General features: G+C 32.7%; 1 protein-coding gene across 1 annotated transcript in view; it reads right to left on the reverse strand.

Annotated features, from left to right (window-relative positions):
* Positions 1-4,941: 4,941 nt before the first annotated feature.
* Positions 4,942-13,889, reverse strand: part of LOC123716211 (lachesin-like) — a 55,696-nt gene continuing 46,748 nt past the window's right edge. Inside the window, exons 3-9 of the mRNA XM_045671839.1 lie at positions 10,366-10,573; positions 9,688-9,846; positions 9,056-9,184; positions 8,558-8,851; positions 8,393-8,488; positions 6,800-6,910; positions 4,942-6,285 (exon numbers count right to left, since the gene is read on the reverse strand). Of these exons, the coding sequence (XP_045527795.1) occupies positions 6,218-6,285; positions 6,800-6,910; positions 8,393-8,488; positions 8,558-8,851; positions 9,056-9,184; positions 9,688-9,846; positions 10,366-10,573 (1,065 nt within the window). The 3' untranslated portion in view covers positions 4,942-6,217. The remainder of the gene's footprint in view (positions 6,286-6,799; positions 6,911-8,392; positions 8,489-8,557; positions 8,852-9,055; positions 9,185-9,687; positions 9,847-10,365; positions 10,574-13,889) is intronic.

Genomic DNA, 13,889 nt, shown 5'->3' on the forward strand with positions numbered 1-13,889 from the left:
GTGTCTCATATTGCTCAGAGATTTATGGAGGTAGCTATTATATTGTACAACCGAAACTGTGGTCTATCGACTTTTGCAATATTACTTTGTAATAAAATCGGGTCAGGAATGTGTTAGCCCATAAAAAAAACTATTTCTGAATGAGTGAAAGGTGTTTGGACTCGACAATTGCTCGTTTTTGTTTCTTTTTTATAAGATAAACACACTGGAATTGTATACTACACTGTAAAAGTCATCATTATGTATAAGATGATAATAAAGACATAAACTTAAAGATTTTTGTAAATATATTTACACTTTTAATAAATTAATAAATTGTTTGGTTCCAATTAGTCAAGCGCTAGGTTTTATTAATTTATACGTAAGGCACACCACACTTAGAGACACTGTTAGATAAATATGTTATTTTATTAATTCTATTTCAAAACAATAATTATATTATGAAACCTTAAAAGCAGAAACGTTTATTAGAAGTAATAATTGTATGTCTTACTATTAATTTCTTTTTAAATAGTGGCGCTAAAAATCAGTTTTGGTGTCACTTCATTACACACATTAGCCTTCAGTACCTTCGGTGCCCTTAGCTAATGAATTTTAAATATATGTACTAGTTACTATTGCATACGTAATTTGTATATGTTCGAACAAAGGTATTTCATTTTAAAACTTACCATACGTCGGTTTAAGATTCGCTTCAACTATCTTAAAAATGTGAAATAACAACGAAATTTCTAACACAGCTTATTAAACAAAACAATGTGGCACAGAGCACTGTTGGCAATAGTCACGACTGTATAATTCAAAATAAAATCTGATTTAAATTCTATACAGTATATTCTCATAATCATAAAACTTGACAACTTTGTCTATAAAAATTGCTTTTAATAGAATGCGATTGAATTAAAATCGTATTAATTGAAACTTTTCAAATTCTATGCCAGGCATCGATTTGCAATTCTAGATTATTCCATAGTTTTATAGTTTTTGTTTTTTGTATATACACACAGCAAGAAATATTTTAAGAGTTTCTACAAATTAACTAAAACAGATTCTTCAATGCTTACTGTTTGCATGCTTATTATTTTTGTAAGAGAGGGACTGAGTTCAGACTACGTCTAAGTTCCCGCACTAAGTTGCTTAGCAAAATATAGTCCAGTGCAGAATATCGCTCCCGAATAAAAGTTTAATTGCAAAAGTTGCTTATAGCGCGCAGCTAAGGTTCTGCTCAATTCAAGATGTTGACAAATTCATGTTATCCATTAGAATGCCTTTTCTAAAATAAATATTTTTAGTAATCGTCAATTTTATAGAAACCATTAACTTTGAATTTGAATGTAAGGACCTTTATGTCTCATAATAACAGGATCAGTGTTGGCCTAGTGCGACTCTCATCTCTGAGGTTCGATCCCGGCTGACCACCAATAGACGTTCAGTCTACGTGTATATCTATCATCTGCTCGTACGGTGAAGAAAATCGTAGTGAGGTTACTGGCTAAGACAAAACCTAGACGGCGTGTGACGAGGCGAAGGCAAGCGACCTTCAAGATACAAAAATCTGAAGCCCAGATCTAAAAGGTTGCTGTATGTAGAGCCAATGGCTTTTTTAATATATTTTTTTTTAAATCTTAATCCACTGATTTCTGCAGGTATTGGTATATAAAGCATTCTTATACCTCTAACTACATTCAAGCTACTTCGAGACAAAACTATAAGGAAATAGATGCCATAACTGAAGCCTGTAGCGGAGGCGTAGCAACCTATCTAAATACTAATTTTAAATGCTATTATATGCTATTAGCGTAGTGCAGACTACGTACACTAAGTACTAGTGTCTAAATAATTAAACATATAGTTATTTAACATACAATCCAGCCTTGACTAAGAAATAAATTTATTTTTGCAAGTCATGAAGGCCTTTACTTAAAAGTCTAAAATACGTTGAAAATTTATCGCCATTATAACTTCTTAAACTCACAAACCAAACCGCTCATAACAAACATAATTAGCCACGAACACGGCAAAACAGTTCAAAATGAATAAATAAACGACCTTTGTTAAATAGCAATTGCGTTAGCGGTCACATTACGGTAATGTTTATTTGCAACATGAAGCTTATCTAGTCTTCTCAAACGGCAGTAAAATTGTTGGTTGCAAGGTAGTTAACCCTTGTGGGTGCCGCGAGGGGCGCGGGAGTCGGTGAGCCCCGCAATAGATAAAACAGTGATAGAACATGCACCGCTCCGCAGACATGAATAATTCATTAGTTTCAGTTGCCACTTTTGTTGATATCGGTGGCTTTTCAGAGCTTCACACTGTCAAAAATGTGCGTTACGAGCTCGTTATTATCAGATTGTGTACTTTTACGGTTTATATAGCTTGTATGAGATACTTGAATATCGAGAGATAACGTGAATTATTTTCGGATGTAATTTGCTATTTTAGATTTAGAATAAAATTATCGTTTTATATTGTTTAATAAATTTTATTTAAAAAAATATAGCTAAATATATGTATAAGTTTCCACTACAATTTATAATTTTTTTTAAATTGATTGTTATGTCCAGAATACATATGGATTTCCGTAACCCCCGCAATATGTTGCAGCACCATTTCTGCTGCATATGAATTATTGACGATTCTTTCTCATTTACAATTAAATAATCAGCTTTCTTGGCATCCTAACCCAAAACAATAATTATTTACAGGATTAAACCCTGTACTCACTAATACTACTACTGTACGTTACCAACTAAGGCATGGAGGGGTGAATATAATACAATTTATTTTATTATAAAAGATCGAATGTTCCAGAAGCTAACACTTTAGTAATCATTAGGATTTTTTGAGACGCGGGAAAGCCGCGCCGATTGCGTCCCCCATGATTTACGATTATCCTCAAATCCATGGATTATTTTTATTCGATAACAATAAAGGTGCCGCGAAGGGTAACCCTTATTATCACCCGGATTCTTTTACACAACCCGCTCGTAAAAGTGTTTTATACGTTTATTGTAGTTCATCGTTCTTGATTACGCAAGTAGAATTATTGTATGTGTTGTGTTTAAAGCATTTGAACATCTATCCTCGATTGTATTCATAATCACCACAATAATGTGAAAACTCTGACTGATTGATTCCTCGCATACCTATTCTAAATAATAGCAGATTAAAGTACGTATTATTCATAAACACAGTTATTATTATTATAAGGTTGAATTAGTCTAATAGACAATATATATATAATTTTTTATTGAGTAACTTTTTGAAGGCGTATATGCCTTCTATAAACAATATCGTAAACCTTTTCATTTCCTTTGTACCTTTTATGATAAACATGGCAAACAACGGTACGTTGCCGATCGGCCCGAAGTCAGATTAGGCGGTCGAAACTGATCCGTTATAATTTGAAGAGCGGACACAAGCGGCTGGTACGCACAGATTAGCCCCTTCGATAAACAATAGCATTAGTATGCGAGGACGCGCTGACCGGCGCCGATCAGGCCAGCCGTGCTCGGATTAATTTGCCTGGATATTGTGGTATCCGCTGTATGGGGCTGGAACGAGAATGCGGAGGAGCACCGGGATTATGCTTTGTTTTTGCATACACTAGTTTTAATTATTACTTGCCTGTAATTAAAAAGACTTATGTGGTTGTTGATTTGAAAATGTTTATGAAAGTGGGTCACTTTAAGTTTCAAGACTAAAAATTATTAATCAATAAAATTTAGCAGAGACAAAGAGGAAAAATTAAATTAAAAATTTGCTTTATTTTATATCTATACGTTATATATGTCTAAATTTCTCAAATTTAAACCTATTCTAGGTTAGTGTTAAAGTCCTGTGCTTATCATTAGCGTAATCAATCATATCAAATTTTAAGGTGTCTTTAAATCGAGGGTGAACAATAATAATAGCAATAAAGTGTAATTTATTTGATTGCCTCGCAACATCCGGCAACGGAACACACCCACCGCCGCTAAGTAATGAGGTTACCTTTACAAATATGCCACTCAACGATACTTCACTCAATTAACAGATATATAGATGTATAGTAATTATGATATTTACTCTGTAAATTGTGAAAATTTGGTATCGTATCATTCTATATAATGAATTGAAGTATTATAGGGACGAACAAATGAATATCATGCTCCAGCTTAGCCAGTCGTAGAAGTAATTATTGTTTCCACCAAGACCACATTGTCATGTTAGCGTGTTTTTGCGACCGCAAACCACAAACTGTTTAAGACTTACATAGCGATCTAAGAATTCTGTTTAAGGTTTCAGTAATGAACCAAGATTGGATTTATAGTAAAACAAAAATCTTTTTAGATCGTTTTCCTAATTTGATCTGAAATTATAAGAATATTCTAACGAAAAAGTCCAATAAATCAAAAGCTAATTTAGTCAAAGATTTGGTGGGAGGGTAGCGATGCGTACCGTAATGTGTTCTTTACATCAAAAACACATTTAAAAGAAGTTAGATTGGCTTACGGGAGTTGGCGGCCGTCCATACATAGTTGGAGCCTTTTCGGCGCCCTTAAAGCCCTTAATCTTTAAAGATCTAACACAGATTGTTTGCAAGCGCAGCCTATCAAAATAATACCGCGGTTTTCAACTTTGGAACATCACTTTGTGTATTACACTTAGTTATCTCGTTGTTTGTTTTGGCAATAAATTACGACAACGCTTTGCAACTTTTTTATTTTCAAACATAAATGTAATCCAATCATAATAGACTAGACACTAGAATTTTGAACGTATATATTCATGTTTTTGTAAGAAATATCATAATATTCAATAGCTATTTAATTTATGAGTACGTTGGTTTTTAAAGTATATTTTATGCGTTCTTCACACACTTTTTTCTGTTCAACAGGGAAATTAAATAGTTCAATAAATAAAGAATAGTGTTTAAAACAAGCTTTATTTTATCACCTACTTATATATATTCATGGTACGTCATGTCCACGTATTACAATTGTTTATATCAATCAATACAATGTAAACAAACAATACACTCTCTCTTAATTAACACATTCCTTTAATTTGCTTATATATTATATTTACAATATAATCTATGCAGCATTTATCTTATAATTAGCAATTTGGCAACAAGTTATCGTTAACATTTACGTATAATGTCACGAACTTATCTGACCTGATTAAAGTGATGACTTTTTGTCACCAGATCAAATATGCTAGCGACACTAAATCGATATATTATATTTAATTGACAGAAGAAATTTTCATACAATGATATACGTGAAAAACAAACTTATTAATGCGTCAAAAATAGTAAGTAGTATGACAAGCGAGTACCTAACATGGAATATTTAACAAGTTTCATTGCTACTGGCTACCGATCGGGTTGCAATACAATACCAAGCTTTGGCATTTTCTTGGCAAAAGATTCCATTTTCCATGCCCTCGCCTCCCCATACATTTAAGAACTTTTTCACCGTAGTTGAAGACTTTCCAAATAAAAGAAATTACGTTTTACAACTTTTTTTACTAGGTTAAAATATCACTAAAAAAAGTGCTGCAATACATTTCATTTCAATTACAAAAGCCAGATATTGTGACGCCATGTTTTTTATATTTATTCGGTGGGACATTAAATAACTGTCACAATAAAAAAATAGTTCTATAAATAAATATAGTAGATTAAAACTTGGCCAGTAATGAAATTTTCACTACTTCGGGTATAAACGAAGAATAAGTACTTTTATATATGTAAATTATAAAAGCAAACCAAATAAATTAAGAAGATTTGAATTTATATTCCTTCAATGCAATTACTACGCGCTCAGGTATATTGAGTAATAGGTGTTATGAAATAAAGCACCGATTACTTCAGCGATCAACAATAGTATATTTCAAATCTAGATTTAACTACCGGAATTTAATGTATCATCAAGTAACATGTAATGTATCAACAAGACGCAAAACAGGTCTGTATGGAGTATGAAGTATCTGTATCCATGGAGAAATAGTTCTTGTAACTTTAATCATGGATTTAACAAAGCTGATTATAGATTTGTGCTTATTATTAACATACATAATAAAAAGTATTGAGCGTGCGCATGTGCCAAATCATAATTATAATACATTTCTAAAATACGGTAAGCTCTATGATATTACAGATAGGTGCTCGTAGGTGCATAAGATATAGTTTCGATAGATTAGGAGCTGTTTTAAATGTCCTATGTAATACCTACAGTAACGCATAAACAAAAATTGAAATTAAAATCCAGGTTTGATATCTGTTATCGGTGGCTTCATCTGAAAATAAAAATATACTATAGATAATATAAAAAAATTCTCAGTAAGATGTCATAAGTAATAGAAGATTGCAGTAAAAAAACATTGATTTTTAAACACTATATTAAATATAATTGATGAGAATGATCGCAAAGTTTTATAATATACTGTTTAAATGTGTTGAAGTTCTTTAACGCCTGGTTATATATGTGACACGAGCATTGTTGTTCCAGTAACTTAAGCGTGTATCTTTCAACCATGAGGTTTTGCGATGCCTATATGCGTCAAACATATTTTAAAACGCACTAAAATCCATGTGCAACGTGTCTAGTTACAAATTTAGAGGTAACACGATAAATTGTGTGTTGTTGAAGTTATTGAGAAACTACTTCTAAGAAAATAAGATTTATTCATGAATTATAAGGAATGTGATCAATATCATTTTTGATAATGGAAGGTCCAGCTGCCTCTTAACGCGAATATATTCAGATTTGTTATAATAAATAAATAGGTAGAATAAAAACAGGATGTGTACCTGTGACCTGTGATGCACCTCCCACCCAGTTAAGATGCGCCTTTCCGCCTCCCTCGTCTGGCTTCTGCTTTCCTTTATCGATCTCGTTCAAGTTTGATTGATATTTCGTTCCTGCACAATATCTCACCATTAATATAAGTACATAATAACTTAAAATGTGTCCAAATTTTAACTAAGTTATGGTGTGATTCGATCCACCACTATAAATATTATTACTTCCAAAGTAAATAGTGAGATTTAAATGACTACGACATAATATTTATAATTTAATAAGTTGATTTGTAACATACAAATTGCGGATTTAATCTTAATGAAAGTAAGACAAATTGCAGCCGTGGTGTTCAATAAAAAGAACTGATAGTAAAAGCTAAAATTTCCAAGTAGACGTAACGACAACTCATTAGGGAAAGGATTCAATATGGCAAGGGACGGGCAGCGGTCGGCAGCAGTTATTGAAAAGTTGCGCAATATTGTCGAGTGGCCGGGCTTGCCGTAAATTCGTAATGGACGCAAAAAATAAAACAGAAGCTTCGGTCGATGTCCTCCGTGGCACACGCAAAAACAGCCACTCATGAAAGCGATTTTAAATGTTCACATTCATTTTTGACATCCCTTTTCTTACATTTTTTTTTTATTTATCCCGTCAAACAGATCATGTTGCAATATAAATGAATAACAGGCTCACCTTAGCTTATTTGTATATATTTCGCTTCAAAAACATTTTTCTCTATAATAAAACATACGAATTAATGAGTTTCAAGGAGGAAATGTCAAAGTTTCAAACTTAAAGTTCCAAGCTGACACTTGGTTGTTGTAATAGGTTGTTTCGCAAGATGTTGTCCAGGGGACGGGACTTGTCCGGAAAATGCTCAACTTCCCAATAATGTCGCGCAATACATCGATAATATATTTAATAACATATTCAATAACGTACAAACAACACTTTTATGGCCACCTCAAAAGTTTAGACATCGTTAAAAACAACTTTATTATATTTGGCTTCAAATGGGTTATTGAAATAATACCTATGTATAAATCGAGACTCATATTGATTGTAATGTTTGTTTATAAGAGATGTATTTCTGTTTTACGAGCGTATAACATTTAAAACCATTAACAACCACTGACTGGCGACAAGCAGATCGCGCCGTTATGTTTTATGATCTATAAACAAATATAACGTCTACTAATAACTGAACCAGCAGCAAACAATGAAAATAAAACGAACGATCTCAAGGGATTCGACTATAAAGGTATTATCGTCTCTTAATCAACAGAATCACTGGTGTAAAAATCTTGTTTGTTTATGCATTTTATTGTATCAATTTAATGACGTCATTATCCAAGTTTATTAATTGATTACATAAAATAAATTGGATCAGTTATTCACCTCTATTATCTTTATACGTGTTTACCATCCGATACAAAACTACAAAAGAATGGTACATTTATCTGTATTATCTTTGTTTTCTTATTCAGCGCTTCTTCGAAGGGACTACATATTTTACGAGTGTTCACATATATTATAGCCCATACTTTTACATATACAGGGGGTAAGGGTAAAATGAGGGTTTTACATATAAATTAAAATACCTTTGTCTGTACTTGGAGAGTCCCGTCCTGGTGGCTTAGATGGCGGTGGTTGTGTCAATGCTCTTGGATCTGGTGTAGTTGTAGGTGGCGAAGAAGCTGCAATAAACGAGCTTAGTAGCGCTGAGAAAAAAGCACAGAGACTTGAACTATGTCTTAAAAACTCACTGTATAAGCGTATCGTTCCATCGGACTCTCCCCTCGGATTTTTCGCTACACATTTATAAGTGCCGTAATCTTCTGAAACTATATGACGTATAAGTAGTCTCATATGTGTTTTGTATGCTGGTAATCCAACGCTATTTTCCATGTGATATTTAGGACTCTCGTGTATCATATGTCCGTCATCTCGAGTCCAATAATTTAATGAAGTTGGATGGGCCTCGGTAAAGCATTCTAGCGTAACATTGTAATAAAGCGGTGCACCGACGAGTTGATGAGGTATCCATAACATTGGGGGAACTGAAATTTGAATATTCACATGAAATAAGCTTAGAGATATTATTATAATATTAAACTGTAATTTGAAAAAACATCGTCGCGACGTCAAAATATTATTTCTATATTTTCTATCCTAAAAACATTTTAATACATACCCTACTGTGAAATATTATGTTTTATAACTGTACTAGCTTATAATGGAAATCGTGAATAAAAATGACTCACAGTCTACGCTAACTTTGACTCGCTTTGAGACTGTAGGCGGGACTCCATTACTAGCGATACATAAATACGCTCCCATATCTAATCTGGATATCCTTGCCATTTCTAATACTTCGCCTTCCCATTCTGAAACTAAAAATCCCTTTAAATATAATACATGTAATGTCCATAGCCCGTCAGATGGTCTACGCAAATCACACACCTAGTGGTAGTCGAAGCGCAAGGAATAGGTTTGCCCTATTCCTTGTTCCTCGAAACAGCTTTAGAATATCAATGATTATTTATGAATTGGTTATGAATATTTATTTTTGAACACTTCGTCGGAAAGGAAGGCTATCTGGCGGCCTTATCGATTTCGAGGGATCTCCTCCAGGCTACCACTCTAATACACGGAATATTCCAATTTCTTATACTGAATATTTAATTATGTATTGAAAACTACTACGCTTTTGATGTTCATATACTCTGCCTTAAAAGAGTTTAAATTATAAGTTTATAATAATAATACACAGCTTCAATCCGTTTAAAAAGTGTTTTCTTAATGTGTAAAAGCTATGTTAACAAAAAGACAATACTATTAAAGTAATTGAATTCCTATTATACAAAAATGTATCAATCAAATTTAATAGACGAACCAGTATATCCTTTGCTGATGGAGATTTTTGAGTTGTCATCTCGTTTCCACTTGATGGTCGGCTTAGGAGAGCCATTAGCCCGACAGGTCAGAGTGACGTTCGCGCCCTCTCGGACGATAACGTCGCTCGAACTCAAGGAATCGTCGATGGACGGCGGCACTGTAAACAAGTTGGAAAGTTACAAACTTGCCAATTTGCCAACTAAATAAAAGCTAATTAGCTAATGGAGGTTCATGAAGATATATAAGATTAGTTTGGATTCAATTATATATGGATATTAAGTGATAGTGAGCAGACAGGATTACTTCGAAAATACATATAATAATTAACTATTATTACTAAATACAAAACTAGTTCTTCATTACTTTGTATAGTAGATAAGTCGATATTAATAGATACGACTTGATTATAATTTCTTTTATATTTAACGTCTACTTATTTTAATAAAAACAGCTGCCTTGCCCTAGTGTCTTCTCTGTCTACGCAAGAGAAAAACTTGTTGAAAACATCATGAGGAAGCATTGCATGCCTTTGGCCCAAATTACTCAGGCACAGAATGTTGATTATTCTGTGATTGTGTTAGAAAAAAAAACAAATGGCCACTAGCCAATGACGTTTTAGGCTTTAAAAGGTTTTGCCTTGATTGAAAATATAAATTAACAATAAATTAAAGCTTACCAACAACATGTAAATATCCAAACTGTGTTTTGGCTGTGACGGTATTAATTTGACACATGTAGCGACCGCGATCCTCTTCCCGCACGTCGGAAATGTGAAGGAACCACGTCCTGTGTTTGTCGTGAGTCACGCTCACCCGTGGGTTCCTCGTAATAACGTGATTATGCACAGTCAGTATAGCGGACTGTTCAAAGTGCATCCACGCAACCTGCGAATAAAAATTTATAGTGTAATAATATTCCTGACTTTTTATGTGATTGATTGTAACAGATGAGCCAAGTCTCAAACGGAATATGGCTCTCACCAGTTACTATGTTTATTCCAAAGAGTTAACCTTTAGTCAAAAATTACAAAAAATATTAAAGACACATAATTTAAGTGTATGGAGAAGTTTTAATGTGGATTAGTAATGATAAATTTCAATTTGTCATCTTTCTTTTATAAGTTGATTGGATTGATGGAGCACATCGGCTACATAAAAACTTAAGATACCCAATTAAACAAAATGAATACAATACAACAAAAATTAATATATTTAACCGGAATCTCAACGACGTTGAATACGTTTCGATCATTTATATTTTTCAAAACCGAGTGACGGAACGGAAATTAAAAAATGTCGCTTATAACTTCTGAATATTTCATTTGAAAATAATAATTATTGTCTTATACCTTATATTAAAGAAATCATAACCAGTTTATAAGAAATATAATTTAATTTCCTTTTTTGCCACTGCAAAAGATGATATTATATTTAGATAATATATTCTATTTAGATATTTAATTCTTAATATTATCAAAATGTTTATTTACCACAAAAATTTATTTTTAATTGAATATTATAAAACTTTATTACCATGTTACACTCATGATAACAACACACTTTCAAATAAATATTAAAATCTAAAAGTAAATAAACCTATAAAGTATTATTTCTGTCTATTGTCGAATCGCGATTCTTCTATATCCTATTGTAAACCTTTTAAATTTAAACTGAGACGGTATTAGTAAAAAATCACATTACTCTTGATCTAAATTAGACCAGGTATTTATTGCTTTACTGATAACATAGGATTATGAGAGTATCCGTCAGTTAGGAAACAGGAAAAGGTGGAAGTGGCCCAATTCACAATATATATATATATATATATATGTCACCGGAAACAAAATCCGCAAGTTTGTATGTCGTAGGATTCTAAACGAGAGATAAATTGTATTATTTTACGCGCACATTTCACACACATCATCAATTTGGAAAATTTATAAACTAACGGATATCCAGTCGTAAGATTATGAATTTACGGTTAGGTTAGGTTAGTGACTTATTCAACCAATCAGAGCGCACATGCCGTTTGGTTATTGCTTACTTATTATTTCACCCGTGAGTTCGGTAAGTTTATCAATTTCCTAGGTAATTAACAAACGTGCGGATTTTGTTGTATTATATATTTATACACCTCGGAGAGCGGAACTCTTTTTTTAAAATACGAAGTAATTTTTGTAGCGAAAGTGTATGTTGACCGGTATATTCATTGCACAAATGAATCCCAGAGCGACACATTTAACCGTGCTAGTGTTCACGCGACATCTGCGTAATTGCATAGTGTAGCCATACCCCTTCGCACCAATTTCCACAGCATTAACCGCATAAAATGCATTGCAACGAGGTTATTGGGATTCAAACTAACCAATTTTTGTTTAAGCTTAGACTCACAAATTTTATCTGTTTTGAAGATATTAAATAAAATTGTTTGGTGTCACGACGTGTAATAAGCGCTTTAGTAAATGGCAATAGACTACGTAATTTTTTCTATTGATTTTGAAAGTTAAGATTATTTGAATAATTTACGAGGTTTGTTTTGTTATGTTTCTGTTCTTTTTTTTTGTCCGATTAAGCATGGTAAAGTCTATTTTATTCATATGTATTGTATATTGCACTTTCCCATCTGTTTATATTATAAGCCCAGTTTCCGAATTCAAAGTAATTTTAAAATTAGAACAATTTACAAAAAGTTTTATGTTCTAAATTCAATTGTAATGTAATTGTAATTGTTGTAATTACGAGTATAGTATAGGGATGAGAAGTAAACTGTAGCCGCAGTTTAAGTTCTAAAAGTTGGTACAAGCTTAATCTGTAATCCAGTCTAACTTAACTTTAAATCACGGATAGTTCTTTTTATCAAGATTGCGGTATCCAACTCGTGCCGGGTCATATCTTACCTATCTAAAATGATACGGCTGAGCCTCTGTCTAATTTATAATGGACTTGAGGAAACTTTACCCATTTTATTATGCAATGGGACAGTACCCTTCTAATGACGACGACCTGAGCTTCCCGGTTATTAAACGAGGCTTAGCAATTTAGCAAAAGTTAATTTAGGACAGTAACAGTCTATGGATGTCGCTTAGTGGTTAAAGTGAACCTGGAGATCCTTGGTCCGATTCTCGGCGATACAATTTTATTAATACGCATTGGTTGGTACGGAAGGCGCACGCTCTAATGAAGACGTGACAAATTTCATTTAAATTACAGTCTTTATTTATTAAACATTTAAATATCTTGAAATAATATGCATTAAGATATTTATATATACTAATAAATCGTAAATGACCGATGTAGTTACAAGTTTACGAAATTCGTTTCGCCTTAATAGTTAAATAAGTAAAAATTCAAACTATTTTTACTTAGTCTACCTTTTTTAATAGCTACATACATACCAACATATGAAAATTTTTTTCTCCATAAAAGCCTTTCCGAGAGATGAATCAATAAATATAAAAAAGTCTTTGAGTTCGTAACATATTTTTGCGATTAATTTTTACTTATTTAGATTAATGATTTTTGTAATAACAGAATTTCGATTTGTATAGTGGCTTTATATGGTTTGCGAAAGTGTTCCCAGTTGGCAATGTTATCTGACAATCATATTCTATAATGCAAGTGGCTATTGGCATAGTGGATTATAAAGTGCTATAACATTGTTAAAAATATTATTTTTTATTACTTTAGTGATGCTTAGCATGTTTTATGTTAACAGAATAATCAAATATCTTCGGGTTAAAGAAACGAAGGACCCGAGCAACTACCTGATATCCTTATTCTGTGTGTCAATTAAGAACTAACTTTACCGTTACGTATTTTTGACCAATACCATGCCTCGGCTTTTGCGATGATTTCACTTGGCTAAGTTATCAGAATTGCCCTAAAGGTCTTGTGCGATAATACTTCTTTAAAATAATGTAATGTGAAAAATGTACTTTTATTCAATACTTTGCAAAGTAATCAAAAAATCTAAATGACAGTGACAGTATATCACGACATATTACTTTAAAATGTATGGTATAAATAATAGCCACTTGACTTACAGAATCGGATGCTGATCTGCGTAATTGCGGCCGGCGTCTAATCTAATCACAGCGGTGTCCGTCTACTCGCAAATTCAATTAGGAATCTCAGTCTACCGGCTGCATAGACTTATCGCAATGTCAATATTTTGAATACATTAGTTTATGCATGCCCAGGT

The sequence above is a fragment of the Pieris brassicae genome, chromosome 11 (assembly GCF_905147105.1).
Source record: "Pieris brassicae chromosome 11, ilPieBrab1.1, whole genome shotgun sequence".
NCBI lineage: Eukaryota > Metazoa > Arthropoda > Insecta > Lepidoptera > Pieridae > Pieris > Pieris brassicae.